The sequence below is a fragment of the Crotalus tigris genome, unplaced genomic scaffold (assembly GCF_016545835.1).
Source record: "Crotalus tigris isolate CLP2741 ecotype Arizona unplaced genomic scaffold, ASM1654583v1 scf7180000017567.3851432, whole genome shotgun sequence".
Classification (NCBI taxonomy): Eukaryota; Metazoa; Chordata; class Lepidosauria; order Squamata; family Viperidae; genus Crotalus; species Crotalus tigris.
In genome coordinates, this window is record NW_024096477.1 from 3,309,282 (window position 1) to 3,328,872 (window position 19,591).

Below are 19,591 nucleotides of genomic sequence, written 5' to 3' on the forward strand. Positions count from 1 at the left end.
GAGAAAATTGGCACACATTATATATACATACATACATACATACATACATACATACATACATACATATATATATATGTTCACTTTATCCTGTAATGTCACATTGTCTTAAACACTTGCTATTTTCTATTTGTACAGTTTTGAGAACTCTAGGAATTCCTGGACGAGTCATCACTAACTATTCTTCAGCTCATGATAATGATGCCAACTTACAGATGGATGTGTTTGTGGATGAATATGGAAAGGTGGACTCCAAACTCACAAGAGATTCAATCTGGTATATTTGCGGGAGAATTGCAGTTGATTTTGTAATAGTTATGTGACCATAAGTGAGTCTTAATCTTCTGTCTTATACAATGAGATAGAATGGAATGAGGGACATGTTGCTGCTTCCCTATATTCCTAGGATATCCAATCATCAAGGGCAAAGGAAATTGATGCTCAGTGACATCTGGAGGGACGCTGGGAGAAGACAACCATATAGACCACAGTAGGATGATTTAGAGCTAACATGTAACAAAACATTACACCAGAAATTATTCATCAGTTCTATCTACTACCACACAAGTCTAATCATATAATTATACAGAGAGCTGTAATGGTTCCATCCCTTGTGTGTCATCTATCAGAGTAGAGTAGAGTAGAGTAGAGTAGAGTAGAGTAGAGTAGAGTAGAGTACAGTAGAGTAGAGTAGAGTAGAGTAGAGTAGAGTAGAGTACATTTGTAGGTTCCTATTTATGCAGTTTGTGAAGATGTTGCTGTATGAAATGGATTGTATATAGCAGAGCTCAGTCTGATGTGAAAATCCAAAGATTCTGATTTAACTTCCACAAATATTCTGGGCCTCCTTGATTGTGCCTGTTGAATCATCTTGCCCACAAGAATGCCTTAATCAAATGCAGAGGTCTTTCTGATGTGTCAGTCAAAATCCCTGGCATTTCTCTCTCACTCAGAATAGAAGTCAGAAGCAAGAATAAACCATAGCTTCTAACTCTGGCTTTGTAGGAGTTTCCATGTCATTAATAAACAAACCATGTAAGGTCACACTTTACTTAGCAGGCAAGAAGGAGCAGCTGAGTAGCAAACACTAGCAAGCCTGCCCTTTCACAGAAATTCTGGCTTATTATAATACACAAATACAGCAAGTCTCTCTCACAGTTTCAGCAACATTGTGAATATTTTTATGGTTATTTCAAAGCTCAGTTACTGTGCTTTTATATTCTGACTCGTACTGCTCATTTTCGTATGGTCCTTTGCCATTACTCTAATCAGAGAGGGGGAAGCTAGGGAGATTTTGTATGCCTGAACCTACAGAGAGCATAAAATGGAAAACAAATGAATAGTAATATAATGTACTATTTATCGTTTGTATAATTCTTATTTTAATAGTAGCTCCCAAAGGAAAGGAGATAGGAATAAAATATGCATTCGGCACATAAATATGTTGTTGAGGGCGGGGGCAGCCTTTACTTACTTCCCCTATTCTGTTACTGTCCTGCTTATTTATCATGTTAAAGGCTGCCTATAATCAAGTTTTCCTGGCAGCTCATAAAAGGAATTGAATGTAAAAATATATCCATTAAAATATATTCCATCATAAAGCATATGAGCACTGCATAAAAACAAAGAGCAACTGTTTCAAGCTGGAATAGATGGAAATGGTTGGGAAAACAGAATGATATTAACTTGGTGCTGTGGCAAGATTAACGTAGCTGCCAGACGAGCCTCTTTCAAAAGTTAATTTAATAGCCATGGTGCCACCATTGAGAAAGCCTTTTTCTTCCTTTCCCCAATTATTTACTATGTTGTTGCATTTAGAGTCCCTTTTTTTTTTTACTGGAGCAAAGCTTACTAATAGTTTATTCCCTGCTGAAGCCAATATGTAGTTCCTTCCCAAATCTACAGTGTTCAGAGCCCTGTCATGTACTACCTCTGTCCATTCCCTTTAAGTCACAGGAGACAACAGCTTCCTGAAGCTCCATCTTTAGGTATCTTTCATATTTTCATGTATTTTTCACTCAATGGACTTATTCCATGACATTGTTTTTTTTCCCCAAGTCTATTCCACTATAAAAGGAAATGAATGCTGCAAATCTACATCAGCTAAGCAAAAGCTCCATAGTGTTTTAAATAGCCTTCTCCCTATGCTGCCTTCCGGGGGCTTGATTACTTTTTGAACTTTCTCTTTAATCTCATCTCTTCATGGTATATTTATTGCTACATGATGCACATAACCCCTGGGGGCAAGCATTAATTTAACTTATGGTGGGAGCTTTTTTTCAATTTTTTTTCCTCTGGGTCCTTTTTCTTCATTTACTTTGCTTTCTATCTTCAATGGAAAGCTTGCTTTAAATTGTTTTGCAGCATGATGTTGATGGGTTGTTAATAGTTTCCTATATCCTGAACCAGTTCTTTAAAACAATCTTAAATATTTGTTAAAGAACGTGCATCAAACAATATATTTTAGATTTCTCAAAAATATGTTTTTACTATTAAAATATTTATTGTATGTATATTAAAATGTCTTTGCATAGAGGGAAGTGATCCATAATCATTCATATAAATATTTTAAAATGTTCTCATTTGGGATTTTGGATTCAGATCAATCTTTGCTGTAGTGTTTTTTATGTCAGGATTAAGATTCCTAAAACCTTCCATATGTTTTAGTTTAAAATACTCACCAACTTAGGCAGCAGTAATAAAATAATGCACCAGGGTCTCCAAACTTGGCAACTTTAAGACTTGTGGATTTCAACTCCCAAAATTCCTCAGCCTGGGGAATTCTGAGGATTGAAGTCCACAAGTCTTAAAGTTGCCAAGTTTGGTGCCCCTGCACTAGAAGCCTAATTGTTAAGACATGCACAACTGGAGACTACCAAGACTCCCAGTGCATAGCACTAATCCTCACGTAGACATTGGCATAAAAATTCTTCCTGCAACACAAGTGAATGCACACAATTGATTCAATTTGCTCTAGCAGAGTCTTGCCCAATCTGAACTATACCAGTGCTACTAGGACTATAATTTGAAGAATTCCTAGCCAGGATGGGAAGACTGCACTAGATGTTTCTCAAAGCTATAAAATATTGAAATAGTCACATGCCAAGATTTGTCAGTAAGTGGAAGGCAATATTTTGAATGGGATCACTGTATCAGCAAACTAGCATTAAGCAGCATTGTTTCAAGGAACTAAATCTCCATCTATGGAAGGGAAAAAAACAAACAAACCTGAAAATCAGGTTACAAAAACATTATTAAATTTATAAAAATGAGTTGAGAAAGATTTTGTCATTCCTTTAGTAGACAGATAGATGATATAGGGAGGGAGGGAGGGAGGGAGGGAGGGAGAGAGAGAGAGAGAGAGAGAGAGAGAGAGAGAGAGAGAGAGAGAGAGAGAGAGAAATCTTTATAAGAACTTGTTATTCCTATTCAGTGTTAATAAATGGCACATTTGGAGTCCAGAATAACCCTTTGTTGTTATTTTCTTATGTAAAGGAACTATCATTCCTGGAATGAAACTTGGATATCCCAACCTGACCTTCCTGTTGGTTTTGGTGGCTGGCAAGCTGTAGTTGAGAAAGATTTTGTCATTCCTTTAGGAGTGTCATAGATAGATGGATGATATAAGGAGGGAGAGAGAGAAATCTTTATAAGAAAAAGTATTGTTATTCCTATTCAGTGTTAATAAATGGCACATCTGGAGTCCAGAATACCCCTTTGTTGTTATTTTCTTACGTAAAGGAACTATCATTGCTGGAATGAAGCTTGGATGTCCCGACCTGACCTTCCTGTTGGTTTTGGTGGCTGGCAAGCTGTAGATAGTACTCCTCAAGAAAACAGTGATGGTAAGCATCTCTTTTCCTTTCTTTGCTCCAGCTCAGGACAAAAGATGGCTTGTTATTTAAAGAAATTCTCATGTAGCAGAATAGTTGCCACCTGGAAATATAATATTTTTTACCCATTTTCCTATTCTTATAATATCAGAACTTAGGTCCCTCAATTAAGCTGAGACTAAGTCTAGTTCACCAAACAAAGAAACCACAGTGGAGACATTTAAAGGACACTAACTTCACAAACCTCACTTTCTAATCACTTTTGGAAATTGCTCATAACTACTTCTAAACTGTTCAAGACCTTTGGATTGACAAGTTTGAAACTGCTGGATAAGTCTGCCCTCAATCCTGAATGAAAGAAAATGTTAATCCTAAACTGAAAAATGTAAAGAATCAGAAATAAGCAGCAGAAAGCTAAATAAGATTTTGATCTTAAAATGTTATAAGCAATTAAAACTGGAACTTTTACAATAAGATTATGGAATTAATTATAAAGAATATAAACACCTACTTGCAGGAAATATTCTGTGTTGGTTTTTACAAGACCAAACAAAGATAAGCAATTTCTTGATTTCAAAAACTGGACATAGAGAGAGAGAGAGACCAACATTTTTAGATAGAAGAAAGCTTTGCAAGGCTGTAAAATGTTGCAAATTGTTACAGCAGTGAAAATACTGAAAGAGACTTTTGAACAATGGAATCAGAAAACAGTAGCCACAATATTAATGGTATCAGTAACGATGTCTCCTTATGTCCAAAAGATGCCATTGATAGATTAGAACAAATTTTATCTGACAAAATAGAGATGGTATTAAAAGTAGATTTGACAGTTGGCAGGTCAAGAAAATAATTTAGAAAAGGTTATTTTATTGGATCTACCAAAAGGAACTGGCTGGGATTTTGAACTTTAAAAATGGAAATACAAATGACAGACCAAGAGAGTGACTTGGATTCTTTTTTCTTACTGGATTTATAAAAGAGGCTTGTTAAAACCTTTGAAGAACTCTGTGCAATGGGACAAAGAAGAAATGAAGAAACATCGAATCCTATGAGAGTTTTTGAATGAATTAAAGATTAAGACTGTTTGAAATAAAAGGAAGGAATATAAATTTGGTTTGTTTGATCAAAGTTAAAACAAGAAATGTTGCTACTTCTGGCAACTCTTTATGAACACTAGGACTTAAAAGATATTGTTTTATTGATTTGTTCACAGATAAGAGATGGGATATGGGATGAAAAGATAAATGTTTGTAACTTTAAAGGGGGTACAGGGTTACTAAATTTATTTTTGTTTGTTGTGATGAAGGTTGGAAGTCAAGTAGCAAAACCTTTTGTCCTATGTGTTTCCTAAGCCGTATGCTTTCTGCAGAACTTTGAATCAGAGAAAGAAAGAAAGAAAGAAAGAAAGAAAGGAAGGAAGGAAGGAAGGAAGGAAGGAAGGAAGGAAGGAAGGAAGGAAGGAAGGAAGGAAGGAGAAAGAACAACTATCAATTATCATGTAGTTAAATGCATCTATGACCTGAGCATTTTTTTCAGAATGTATATATATCTTAGAGATCATGTATGTGTAATGAGAATTTTTTTTTTGCTCTTTGGGAGAGACAAATATTAGCATATTAGTATATGGCTGTCAAAGAACTCGAATAAATGTTTGTAAATTTGATTCATATTGACTTTGCTTTAATTATGTAACTTTTCAAAGCTTTGCTTTGCCATGGTCTCAGGCTGACAGCAGATTGAGTAGATAGCATTAAAAGATTACACATCAGCAGTAACTAAGCAAGGAGGATGGCTGGGTTCTGGATAATAGCACAAGAGTTAGAACTTGGATCACAATTTGATTGTTCACATACAGGCATGTATCGTTGCGGTCCAGCTTCTGTTCAAGCCATCAAGCATGGACATGTCTATTTCCAGTTTGATGCACCTTTTGTTTTTGCAGAGGTATGCATTTATGCAAGGGGCTCTTCTTCAAATGGGTTCAGTAAAATATGATTAAGATTGAAGTAATTCTTTACTATTAATGTACTTAAATTTTATTTTTATTTGTTGGTCATTTAGCATTTGAAAAGCTTGTTGATTTCTAATCTATTACAACAAAAATGCTACTTATAACTCTGTAACTACTATACAGTAATACTATTTCACAGTGCAAAGGTACAGCAGGTCCTTGCCTGAGAACCACTTGCTCAGTGACCATGGTGGTACAACAAGTTCTCGTGCTTACTGCCGTTGCAGCAACCCCGGGTCATATGATTACAATCCAAGTACTTGGTGACCATCTAGTAATTGCAATGTTGGAGCATCCCACAGTCACATAGCCATCATTTGCTAACCTTCTTTGCCAGATTCCTACAAGCAAAGACAATGAGGAACCTTGCAGGAAGTCGCAAATGGCAACCACGTGATGGTTGCATGGCATGGGATTCGCCTAATGACAGCAACTGAAAATGGCAGAATTTCTGTTAAAAGTGATGCGGTCACCTGACATGGCACTTTACGACTGTGTCACTTAGCAACAGAAATTCTGGTCCCAATTACTGTCGTTAAGGAAGGATTACTTGTATTCAGCACTGAACAAAACCTCCAGGATAATATATTTGCTATCTAGAAGTTAAGGTTTAACTGGACCCTCATCTAAGGTATAAATTGTTTCTCATAAATTATTTAGCACAGGGGTTCCCAACCCCCAGTCCATGGACCGGTACCGAGCCGCGGCATGCCAGCAACCAGTCTGCACAAACAAGCAAAGCCCCATCTGTGGGATGCAGGCAGCACACAAAACCACACACCTTCCGGTCCACAGAAAAACCTCTCTCCAAGGAACCGGTCCCTGGTGCCCCAAAGATTGGGGACCTCTGATTTAGCATTTGTGAGAATTTAAAAAAAACGTCATTTTCAGAGAAGCTTACATGTTCACTTTGCCTGCTGATTACATCTCTGCATAAGCTACTGTCCAAAGCAGTAGCTCATGCAGAGATACAAAGAGAAATCTCCTAAGAAAATTTGCATCAAAAGTCATTGGATAATCTAGTCACAAGGCTTGTAAAAACCTAGTGAAACCATCCCCTAGAAGGAAAAAAAACTTATTTGGACTGTAGCATTACAAGAGCAATGAATTTTTGAATGATTGCCTGTGGGTAGATAGATTTTTACCTAATTTTATCTAATTTTTACCTAAAATGTGGTCAGAATTCATTTGTGGCCCAAAATCTGAGAGACACTAACTTACAGAGTTTTGAACTAGCCAGAAACACATCTGATTTTTTTCCCTGATGTTTTGTTTAAGGTGAACAGTGATGTTATATATTCAAAAGCAATGAAGAATGGATCTAAAGTGATTCAACATATTGACAAAACCCAGATTGGAGCATTAATTTTGACTAAAGAAGTGGGTTCAAATAAAATGAAGGACATCACTGAGCGTTACAAATTTCCAGAAGGTAATTATGTGGCAAATCTAAATAAAAAGCCATTCATTTATATAACATTGACACTACCTTTATATTTATTTCCTAGTTTCTCACAAAGTAGTTTGAAATCACCCAGAGTTGTCTCCCACTGTAGCAGTCTCAAAAACAATGAAAACCATGTTGACCTAAACTGCTGGGGAGTAATCAAAATTCTCCATATTCTTACTCTGTACAAATGGCTAGTACTGCCCCCAAAGATAATCCATGTTTTTCAGTATGTGCATTTGTGTGCATTTTTCTGGTGGGGCTTGTAAATAAATAAATGAAAGAGTAGTTGCTATGACAGACACTTATGTGATAGAAAGTGAGTTTTTAAAAAAGGCAAATAAAGACTACCAAGAGATCTCTTTCTTATGTTTAAAAGTGCCTGTGAGTTATGAACAGGATATGTTAACATGAACACTTTTTGCAGTAGTTATGACCACAGCTGCATGTTTCTAGAGCACTTGGTTTTAGGAGAAGAGTGGAATGGAGAATGGAGATAAATTTTATAAAAAGCATTCAGAAGGGAGACAACATAAGCTGCCCAGAATTCAAACACAGAATTCTCAATCTGTACTGAATGAGGAGTGGGAGTGTAAGGGTTAGCTTCAGCCCAGGAGACAGGAAGTTGGGATTGCAAGAATTCCTATGAAGAGGAAAACAGGGAATGGAGAACCACAAAAATTAAAAGGAAAGGTACAGACTATGCTGAAGTTTTTAATGAACATAAACAATTAGAAAAAAAACCTCACACAGTCATACCTGAGTCCTATTCTAAAATGATACAAAACAGAATCACAAAACTATCCACAGAATTGTATCCCTTATTCTCTACTCTGACCCTTCTGAATGTTTAGTCTTTGTGGTAATGTATAAAGAAATAAAGAAGCTTCCAGTTAACAAGCTCCCATTTCATCCATGAAAAAATTACAGCTAAGAAGTTCATAAAAAACCATATTTAAAGTCACAGTTTGAAGTTGTTTTCTAAGCTGTTAATTACAGTTTCTTGGTTCATGTAAAATTCTGATATATTCTTTAGTACTTGTTCACAAGCCTTGTTCACATATTTTTGACTCTGTGCCATATACAAGAATAATTCAGACTATTTGTTGTTATGTTTCCTGTGCCACCCGCTAATTTTCAAATGGGGTATAAAGCAGCAATACAAGCTATATTGATCATATTCACATATCATGCACTAACATCGTTTAGCACATTACTAGACTGCCAAGTAGCCTTTGGATTTTAACTCCCAAATCACATGTGAGATATGATCAGGGAGTATGAAAGTTGAATTATGTTCCTGGGTTTTGCATGACACATACAAGCCAAAGCAAACCTTCCACTCACAAACTTTCATTTCACTTCTCTCCTGCTTCCATATTGTAAGGTGACCAACTTTTTTACAATGAAAAGGAGGACACAAATAAATTGAAGAAAAAAATATTGTAAATAAAAGAAACATTTTATTCATTGCAACAATGATACAGAATACACTATAATATGATAAATGCATAATAAAAACATTTGTAACAATAAAATTTTATATTGTAATTATGCTTACATGCCTATTAATTATTATTTAAATGAGTACTGTACGGGGTGGGCGGTGGAGGCAGGTGTTGTGGGCCAGGTGCTTCAGGATGGCCACGTAGGCACGCAGGGTAAGGTGGCGGCAGTGCAGGTCCAGCACTGGGTAGACCACCAGCTGGCCCGGCCCATGGAAGGTCAACTGCCCGCCACGCCCCCGCCTGCAGCTGCCCTACCAGCACCACTGCCTCGCCATGTAGAGTGGGCCCTGCAGCTCCCAAAGCACCAGCCCCGGGGGGCAGCCCATTGCCAACACCCCCCCACCTGCAGCCACCCCGCCAGCACCACTTCCCACCCTGCGCAGCCCTGTGTAAAGCGGGTTGTAGTCAGCATGGCGGGCAGCTGGCCACCACCGCCCCTCACACCCCTGCCCGCAGCAGCCCCGCCACTCCTGCCTCTTGCACCCGCAGCCATTATTGCCCTAGCAGGGCCGAAAATCAAGAGAAACTTATGTGGCGACGCTGCTCCAGTCTCCTCCAAGTATTTTTGGGACTAACTAGGAGATGGTGTAGTTGGGTAGCAGGGAGGGGTGCAAAGTTCCTGCCAATTCGCCTTCGCCGCAGACAACTTGCATGTGCAAAGTTTGCCGGCCGGGTGTTTTGGCGCGCTCAGCAGCAATTCCTATTGGCATTTGAAAGCCAATAGCAGGAGTAGCATAACTCATGCAAAAGTTGAAAAAAAACCATCAAAAAAAGGTGCCGGAACGCCGTTCTGAGCGTTCTATGAGGGGAAAAAAAGCCCTACAGATTAGTTTTCAAATATTGAAAAGGAGGACATGTAGGAGGACACTTTTCGAGGGAGGACAGAACTTACAAAAGGAAGACTGTCCTCCCTAAAGGAGGACGGTTGGTCACCTTAAGTATTGTGAATATTAACTTTTAGTTCATTATTTATTTGGACCCAGCACTGAGACTGATAGCTTTGTTAATTGCAAGAAACCATCTTTTAAAATTGGCTTCTTTTAAATTAGTCATTGGTGGGCTTTTTTTGTTATACCAGAAGGCCCAATAAAATACTGAGGGAAGGTGAGGAGAAGATTCTGATCTCAAGTATTCTTCGGCCTATTTCTGCTTGTAGACTGCAAATTAGATCACGATGTAGCAGAGAATATGCACATCTCTAGCTATCAAGCCACAGATAAGCTAAATTTTAGCCTTGTTGTAAGTTAGTGGCTGATAATTTACATATTGTGGCAGCCAATATCTATTTATTTTGCAGGCACAGAAGAAGAAAGACTGGCCCTGGAGACTGCCCTAATGTATGGTGTTAAAAAATCTGTAACCGAGGATATCTCATCCAATACGGAGGTTGATATGGATGTTGTGATAGAAGATTCAGTTCTTGGCAGTGATTTCAATGTCATAATTACTTTCCAAAACAAAACATCAAGACGCTACACTGCAACAGCTTATATTTCTGGCAATGTTGTATTTTATACTGGAGTCCCAAAGACTGAATTCAAGAATGACAGCTTTGATTTGACCCTGGAACCCATGAAAGGTAAGACAATAATTGTCTCTGGATCGCTAATGCAACTTATTCAAATGTGGAAGCCAACTTGGCATTGTCTAGGAATGTTGGACTTCAGCTTCTATAATCCCTCATTATTTGACCATGCTGATTTAGCATTACCAGAATTGAAATCCAAAGATCAGGAGAGCAACAGATGGGATAAGATTAATGTAGCCCACCACTTCTTAAAGATACAATAAGAGGAGAAGGATATATTTATTCAAAATGTATTTTGCAGAATCTTTGCAGAAATTGACATTGCATAAAAAGCTTCCATAATCAACAAGAAAATATCTAATTAATTGATTAAAATGGTTTAAGACTCTAGAAATAGAATTGCACAAAGACTGGTAAGGGGAAAAAATAGATTTCCTGATATTTTATTATACCAAGTCTTGAGAAGAATATTCAAATGGTCTGAATCAGTAGAGAAAGTGTTCTTGTAGCTCCTTATCTAATTTCAAAAAGCAGAAGGGAACTTATAAAATGATGGCCTGAACTGAATGAAAACTCATATGGGAGTTAGGGATATATAGATCACTAACAATTCAATATCTTTTACTGTTTATGTTTGCAATGCTGTATTCTCATCCATTTTGCTTTTGAAATTCTGGCAAGAAAAGTACAACTGTTTACTTTAACAGGTCTTTTTAATTTATACAGCTTTTTAAAAAAAAACAATAACCAGCTTCTGCTGATTTATATAGTTTTAAATTCTCCCTTAAGAAAACTCTGGTATGACTATTCTTTTTTTACCATAGAACTTTCCTGCCATAATGGCCTCAGAAATGCAGTCTATTGTAGAGGCATTTCTTTCAAAGACATGAACTTTGTTTTCTAGATTTTAGAAAAGGAACGGTCAGCAGATTTCATTCAGTTCTGGCATCTAGGCCATGACCCAGTCCAGCGTTTTCTCCCCCAAAAAGCTTTGCCATAAATTTGTTTTATGTCCATAATAGGGAAGCAGTGATCTTTCAGATATTTGTAGCTTGGAGTTTTTGACTTTGTAGGCCAAATGTAATAGGACCGATTCCAAGCTCAAAGTGCTGTCTAGTATACAAAGCACTCATCTCTCTCAAAATCATCAGAACTGCTGTTGGCTGGTGTGCAGTGGCAGAAAAGAACAGATCTACACCAGTTTTAAAAAAAATGGAACCAAAATGCTCCTGGTTTTAAATTTCACACAGTGGTCTGACATAGCACCACTCTGGGGAATTTAATGAAATCTAAGCTACCAACTGCTTAATAAATTGGTTCAGAACAGGAAGAAGGCAGGCCTGGTTACCTCCAGTCATATAAAGTGTTAATTTTGATGGTGAGGTTTGAGAAGGGGCTTGAAAATACCTGATTATTAAATCCAGATCTATGTACCAGTGCTTGGAATTATACTAATTATAAATTTAAAACACACTAATTAGAAATTAAATAGGAGTCTGACTGATGGTCTTGCGAAGGTCTCATTTCACATTAAATATTTATTTGCACAGCAGAACACTTAAAAGCTGGATACTGTCTCCCACATCTGCTCCATGTTTAATGAAGGCTATAGTGTGTAACATTCTTGGCTTGTTAGGTGTAATATTTTTTGGCAATCTAAAAATAAACACTACTGTACTGTGTAGATTTTTTTTTTGTACTGAAACTCATATCCACAGATGGACAAAAGTGTTTGACTGTATTTTAATTACACACAGTGTATATAGATATATTGAGAGGGGTTTTTATAACTTTTTAAAATTAATTATATAGCAAAACCTATGCATGGCTTCAGATATATTTTACATATGGTAGATAATGCAGGTATGATTATGAATAGGAGCTGTGTTTATGAAAAAAATTATGGAAAATTGGGGCAAAATAGGTTTCCTTTTAGAATATGATCCCCCAAAGCATGTGAAAAAGGTTTGTGCATGTGACAAAGTCTGTAGATGTGAATATATCAGTATCTCCAAAGGGAAAATATTCTGTGAGATAAAAAAAAGATTCTTTGACACACACTAATAATATTGCTATATTTGTTTTATCCAAGAACATGCCAATGAATATAACTAGGAATCTTGTTTTGCCCTATTATTTAATCACTTTCCTCCTTGTAAACCAAAACTTGAAAAGACCTCTTCTTCCAATGAACAACGTTTTTATTTATTTATTTTTCACATTTTTGAACTGCCATCTCCCTGAGAAGATCTCCTAGTACCCTGGCTTAAAAGTCACTTCTTGATGCTAGCAGTTTCACAGGAACAATTCATTAAGGTCTGCCTGTCCTAGCTAAGGGCAAGCCAGCGGTGTATGGGGCCCAAATCAAAATTGGATGTCTATACCATCTCTTATTACTCGTCTGCCATCTTCTGCTCTCTCTTTTCTTCTCATTATCTCCTTGCTTATGGATTGCTCAGAAAAGGAACATTTATTCTAAGTATAATATTAACTGACTTTGGGAGGTCTTTTGAAATTAAATCAATATACTTGCCTATGATCAATCTTTGTCTTAAAATAAATAAGTCTTGCTGATTTTTATGATTATTTCATTTATGCCCTTCAGTTGGTGGCCTTGTAACCCATATCTAACTAAACTCAAATGAAGAAACATAAGTTATAAGCAATAAGAAAGAAGATTTGTCGTAATCAATCCTATCCTTTTTATTTATTTATTTTTGTAATATGTTTTATTGATTATATTTTAGGGAATTCATCCTTCTTAGAATGACATATATATTCCAAAACGTTTCTATTTCTTTAACCATATTCAAACAAATATTTCTTTTTTAAGTATTCTCTCTGGTAAGTCTATCATCTATTTTCTTGGTTTCCACTTTAGTCTTTTTCCTTTGCCCAGTATCTTTCTTAATCAATGTATTTTGCTGAATCAAAAAGGTTTTCTGTATGTTTGTAAATGTTGCTGTAGATATAAAAAGTAAATCAGGTGAAGTGTCTTTGTACAGGGCTTCTGCCTTTCCATATTTGTTGAAAATCTTTTTCTTTTTCTTTCTCTCCGCTTCTCTTATCATTTCCTTTCTCTCCGATGTTCCTGACATCTCTACAGTCCATTTTATCCAATCTGTTTTCTTGTCCTCAGATTTATTTTGTAGTCTTAAGGGATAGGTTTTTTTCCACTAGGATTAAATCATGTTTCCTTGTTTTGTTAAGTTCCATCTTTAAGTCTCTATTCTCAATTTTATATTTATTTATCTGTTTTATCTGCTCCTTCTCTGTTGTTGTTTTCTGGGAATTTTTTTGTTGTAAAGTTAACTTAGAAATAGATTGATTTATATTTTCAAAGTTATTTTGGATTTCTTTGTGATTTAAAAACATTGTTGTTTGAATTAGTTGCAGTATACTATATATACTTATGTGAAGTATTTATGTTTTCTTGATATGTTCTTTCTACATGTCTCTGATCCATGATGGCCAAGCATTTGAGTTTTTCTCTTCCTTTCTTTTCTCTGCAAATGGCTTTAGGGACCTAATTAAATAGATATTTGTAATCCAAATAGTTCAAAAAATATTTTTTTCTGAAATTTATAATTCTCTCTTTGTCTACAGTCCAGATTATTGTCTTTTTTTGTCACAGCTGTTCTTTGTTGTTAAAACTTTAAAGGTCACAAACACTGATTAGCTTTTTCCAGGTTTTCCAAGTCTTATATTAAAGTCATAGCTATCATAATCTTCATCCACCACTAGGTGTCAGCAACTATTTGTTTTTCAATTTCCAAAATGAACAATTATCTTTAAAATGAGAGTCTTAACCATTCAAACAATTTTAGATTTATTCAGATTTAAGTTTTAAATTTCAGGTTTTATATTTACTTCACTTCCATATATTTTGATCCCCCATAAAAGATTAATTTGCTGCTTCCGTTAGTCAAAGGGTGGGGCAGAAATCCCCCTCCTTCCCTTTTGGAGGTATTGTGCTTCTTGGGGATCTTTTCCAGGAAATCAAATGTAGAATAGAAAAGAGAAGATCAAATTTCTCACCCAGTTTCAAGCACGCTGTTCACAGTTGTGCTGGTTAGTGCTTTTGGGCTTCAGTTGCTAATAGCTTGGGCTGGTCGATGCAATATGGCCAGCCTTCTCCTGTTAGATTAGAAGGTTTTTCCCAAGTTGAGCGGAATGGCTGCCACCATTCCAGAATCGCTGGAGCACCCTTCTTTCTTCATCGCCTCTCCGGGGTGACTTAGACCCATTTAGGGTCCCCAGGCAGGGCAAAATTAGCTGCAGGGGTGCAGAGAATCCGCAAGCCCACAACCGGTCGCTATTGTGCAAAACCAGAAGTCCCTATCCTTTTAGAATACCTGTTCCAGCTCTGAATTTTCCTAATATCATCTGCTCATTGGATGTTAGCTGATGGATTTAGAGCCAAAATCTAGAGCAGGCGTACCCAACCCCCAGGCCGCGGCCTACTACCAGGCCTTGAGCCATTTGGAACCAGAGTGTGGAAGTAGTGGGCGATCTCGCAAGCGCACATCCCCACTTGCATGAGCAGCAGGTAAGCACGTGTGCCCACACACCATTGGTGCGAGCAGTGTGTGCGCATGCCTGCCACTTGCACAAATAGAGTGGGACATGCATGCTTGCCTGCTGTTCATACAAAACCATCTCCACTTCCCCCCCCCCCCCACCGGTCCGCAAAGCTGGAAGAGAAATCACTGGACTGAGCTGTTATATATAGTCTTCTTGTATGAATGCTATTTCAATCATTGTACAGATATAATGTGGACCTAGTGATAAATGTATACATCATTAGTGTCAGGCTAATGGCCATCTCCATTGTACCTGCCTGACCTATTCAAACTGGCAGGAATGATACACTCCAAATTTCTTTGATTAAATAAAGCCATCTATCAGCATTCTGGAAGGGTGTCTTCTCTGTAGCAGCACCTCCTCTCTAGACTAAGGTCTCTCCCTCCCTTCCAGATTCAGATGGTCCCCTGTTTGGACTTTGAAGATTTAGCTCTTCACCCAGGCATTTGGCGACAGAGAGTGACATCCCCCTGGACTGCATTTTTGTCTCTTTTCCATCCCATCTGGTTCTCTTGCTATCCTTGCCATCTTTTATTCTTGTGTTTATTTATCTTACTATATTTTTCTTTGTTTTTAATTTTTTCACTTGTCCATTGGAAGTAAATGGCTCATACATGTAATTAATAATAACAATAATCCCTTCCTCTACAGATTGATCTTGTATGGCTCATACTGACTTTACTACTACTTCAGTGGGACATACATCTACCATAAATTAGTACCAGGAAAATATTATTTTCTTCATGTTTTTAATGTTCAATCTGACAAAAGAAAACTTGTTTGGATAAATTATTTTGTCATATTCTTATGCTTATCTAGTTGCACAGTGGAAATGGTGTATGAATGTCCCTATTTTTACTTGTACAATCTGCTCTCCTTCAGTTGCTTCCTCTTTGGCTTCACATTCTTCAGCTCTAACCTAAAGAAGGAAGGAACTCTTATCATACAGTTTTCTCAGTTGTGGTATTACTATTGCAACTGAAGGGAATTCTACTCTTGAGAAATTTCTACTTATCCTGGAAGCATTTGGAGAAATTGTCCTATTTCTTTATGCACAAATTTGATGGAAATTTTTGAAAGTCAGTTTATGCCACTTTTAAGAGAAGACTGAATACAAGTACAAATGTTACCTGAAATGTTTTCCTTACTTTCCTTTTTTGGAACTTTGAAATGGGATTCACGTGTCACCCAGCTCATTTATTTCTTTACTCTTTTCCAAGAGAATTAACTGCTCCAGAGTTTTATTCAAGGTTAAGACTTACAGACACTTTTTGTAAATTCCTTTGCAGCTGAGGAAGCACATCAAACAGCTTTTGATTGTCTTAGAATCTGGGTCAGATGGCTGCCTGCAAATAGCAATAAGAAGGAATTCAAGAGTTCTGTTTTGAAGTGGATGGAACAACAGGAGAAAAAAGCAGCACGATTTTTTATACAATAACCTCACAATATAGAGTTAGAACTTCACATGTAATACTGTCAAGATAAGAGGTTAAAATTTGTACCTTCTGATGCTGCCCAGCTCAGTGGCTCAACACACTTCCCTTAGGCCTACAGAATCCAGCTTCTCTTTAATAGGTTTCCCTGATTTCCAGTATGTTTTCTAATAAGAGGTCAAAGCATATAGTCTTATTGTGCTGAGATAAAGTAAAGCTATGGTCTATATTAAATGGTGGTTTATCTTACACTATCTACAATATATCATACACCAGGAACAATATACATACATGTGTTAATTCAGCAGGCTTCAACACACAGCAGTTACAGCAGGAAACAGAAGAGAGAGAACACAGCAGCAGAGCCTTCCCTTTTATTCAAAGGCTCTTAAAGAGATACAGACCCTGCTGAGTCATTCCCAACGTTACATCATACATCTTACATTACATCAGCTGGCTAGCTTTTAAATCATTACCAGTGTGATTCTAAATACTGTAATACTTTAGGCTTTATGCTACAGATTTTATGTATTCCTCCTCTCAAAAATCATTCTACCAAGTTTTGGAATTTTTTTGTTGCACAGTTGGAAAGAGTCCAGGAGACAGCAAAAAGATTGCTTGGGGAGGTGTTTGCAGGAGTTGGGTCCCAATACCCAATACATGTTGACTCAGAAGTACAGTAAAGCCCATTCAGTTCAGGAGGAGGGATGTTAGCATCCCAGCTAAATAAATATGGGAAATCACTCTTATTTATTCAATTTGTAATATAGATTTTAAAAACCTTTGGCCAGATAGACTTTTGGTCCACACCTTATTTCTTACATCTAAGAAGAGCTCACTTCCTGGCCTAAATCAGAATAGCCCACAACATTTTGATGCCTGTTAATAAAACAATTCCCAGTCTAACTGGATGACATTTCATGCAACAACATCTACTGGTTATGGCAAGAGCTCAGGACTTGTTCAATAAACAGTGGTTGGAACAAAGTATGGGACAGAGGAATATGTGAAACTAAAAAGTTTTGGAATCCTTAGTTGTTTTAATGGAAGGAAGGATATATTCCATCCATTCAGCCCTTCAGATGTAATTGAAATGTAACTTGCAGCAAGCACAGCTACCATAGTTAACAGCAAGGCTGTTGGATATTGTACCTGATTAACACCTGGTTGTCCCCAAGTTTCCTATTTCTACAAACCACAGTCTGACTGTAGGCCTGGATAGAGACTAATGCACAAATCACAAACACGGGATATCAGAGCTGGCCTGCAAAAATCCAGATTAGCCTCAGATGCCTGACCTCCAAGATGCCCTGCTATAACTTTAACTTGTCAGTTTATGGTTCAGTATATCATATAAACATGGGGAAATGGGATGAATAAATAAATCATGGTAAACCATAGACAAGGTGAAATGCAGATATAGGACAGGAGTAGAATCAGGCTCTGCTTTCTATTACAAGAGAGGATCAAAATGCTCTGAGGGGGCTGAAATATTTTGGAGAGCCCTGTAGCACCTTTTTTTCCCCTTTGCTGGAACAAGCACTGCTCTTTGAGAACATTGGTACTCTTAAATGCCCTTCTGAGATTGCTTTTAAATGTCAGATTTCTCCAGGTGATCTCAGTAGCTTCAAGAAAGATTTATTAGCAAGCTATTTTCCAAATTCCAAAAGAACAAATACAAGAATCTCTCTCTCTCCCTCTCTCTCTCTCTCTCTCTCTCTCTCTCTCTCTCTCTCTCTCTCTCACACACACACACACACACACACACACACAATATTAGTGGCTTAATGCAAGACAAATTTGTTTTTGCAAGAAAAGTGATTTTTATTGTACCTGGCAATCTTCCTTTTTCTGCCATGTCCCCATGATGTTGCCTTCATCTCATCCCCAATTGAATGAATGAAACACATAAAGAATTTTTAACTTTTTCAGCTTTAAAGTAGTATTTCCTTTTTATTCCAACACTGTCGAAGGATAGCCTCCAAATGTTGTACACTTCCTGAATCACGGTGTATGAGTTGGGTGGCTATATAAATTGGTTTAGTAAATCATTGTAAATAAATGTACAGAAGCAGTTAGACTTTGTTCTCACAAAGAAAATATGTGATTTGCATTAACTGGGAATGGAAACAAAGGCTGGATTGGGATTGGCTGAAGGAATTTTTTCTGCAAAGCGAAGAATGTGTGGAAAACAGTTTAGCGGTAAAGGGAAAAGATCCAAAGTAGTTTTTTAATGAAATATTTCCTATTTCAGGTATTCTACTTTTGCTAGTAGCAGCAGTTTAAGGTAAATGCTGTTGGTTGTGTGGGTGGAAGTGAATCAAATACAGGTCTGGCCATTCTGTTCAATCATAGCAGGGAAAGGGAACTACAACTATGTTTCTTTGCATATTTAAAAGCACTGGGCCCTTCTTCAAGCAACATCTTTACTGCATCTGATATAATCTGGAGTAGCATACCACAAATGGGCACTGGGAATAATAACTGGCAGCTACAGTATAGCTACACAGACTTCAGTGGCGTTTCTCTGTTTGTTCCTCCTGTCAGGTGAAGTTCTTGTGGTGTCCATTGAGTCAAGTGACTACATGAGCGAGTTGGTCGAACAAGCTTCCCTGCATTTTTTCATCACAGCCCATGTCAAAGAACTAAAAAAGACCCTGGCCCAGCAGAAGACCGTTTCGTTGGAAATCCCTCAATTGCTCCTCAAGGTCAGTTTGAAAGCAGCAGTGAGTAAAAGATAAGAAGACAGTATGCTGGCCATATTTTGTATCTTGGTCTAGCCAAACCCAGCTAAGGCTATGTTGTTTTGTGTCTTGTCTGTGTGGAAGTGGGGAAACTGAGATGAGAGATAAAAGCCCAAGTTAGGGATATTGCAGAAATTTGTCAGAACTTGGTTTAGGAACAGACCTTGAGATGGCTGAAAACAGCAGGCAAATCCTCCAACTTCTCACAGAGCTCAGATGCAAATCCAAGCACTGTCCTGGATCTCCCATCAGTTTCCTTTCATCTCCACCAAAATATTTCTTCAGCTCTAGTCTTTGAGATTCCCCCCCCCCTTCTTGTCCCCACGCCTTGGCAAGCATAAAGGAGCATGTCTTGGACCATTTCCCCAGTTTAATTGTGCTCCTCAAAGCTGTCTTAGTTGCCAGAAGACAACATGGATATGAATTGAAAATGTAATCTACACAGTGGTCCTTGACTTACGACCACACTTAAGCCCAAAATTTCTGTTGGTAAGCCTGGTATTTTT

General features: G+C 37.4%; 1 protein-coding gene and 1 long non-coding RNA gene across 5 annotated transcripts in view; one reads left to right on the forward strand and one right to left on the reverse strand.

The window, feature by feature from the left end:
- The window catches only part of F13A1 (coagulation factor XIII A chain), a 122,500-nt gene that overhangs the window by 83,885 nt on the left and 19,024 nt on the right, over positions 1 to 19,591 (forward strand). For all 3 annotated transcript variants that reach the window (XM_039350681.1, XM_039350673.1, XM_039350686.1), the window contains exons 8-13: positions 136 to 274; positions 3,739 to 3,842; positions 5,686 to 5,774; positions 7,120 to 7,273; positions 10,094 to 10,375; positions 18,889 to 19,049. In XM_039350681.1, the coding sequence (XP_039206615.1) occupies positions 136 to 274; positions 3,739 to 3,842; positions 5,686 to 5,774; positions 7,120 to 7,273; positions 10,094 to 10,375; positions 18,889 to 19,049 (929 nt within the window). The remainder of the gene's footprint in view (positions 1 to 135; positions 275 to 3,738; positions 3,843 to 5,685; positions 5,775 to 7,119; positions 7,274 to 10,093; positions 10,376 to 18,888; positions 19,050 to 19,591) is intronic.
- LOC120311328 lies at positions 15,748 to 16,673 on the reverse strand. 2 transcript variants are annotated; one of them, XR_005557590.1, is made up of 4 exons: positions 16,633 to 16,673; positions 16,411 to 16,508; positions 16,171 to 16,254; positions 15,748 to 15,827 (listed from the first exon to the last, which is right to left on the reverse strand). It is a non-coding gene; the product is annotated as an uncharacterized LOC120311328 (long non-coding RNA). The 2 variants fall into 2 exon arrangements; XR_005557587.1 differs by lacking the exon at positions 15,748 to 15,827 and having other exon boundaries at positions 16,045 to 16,254.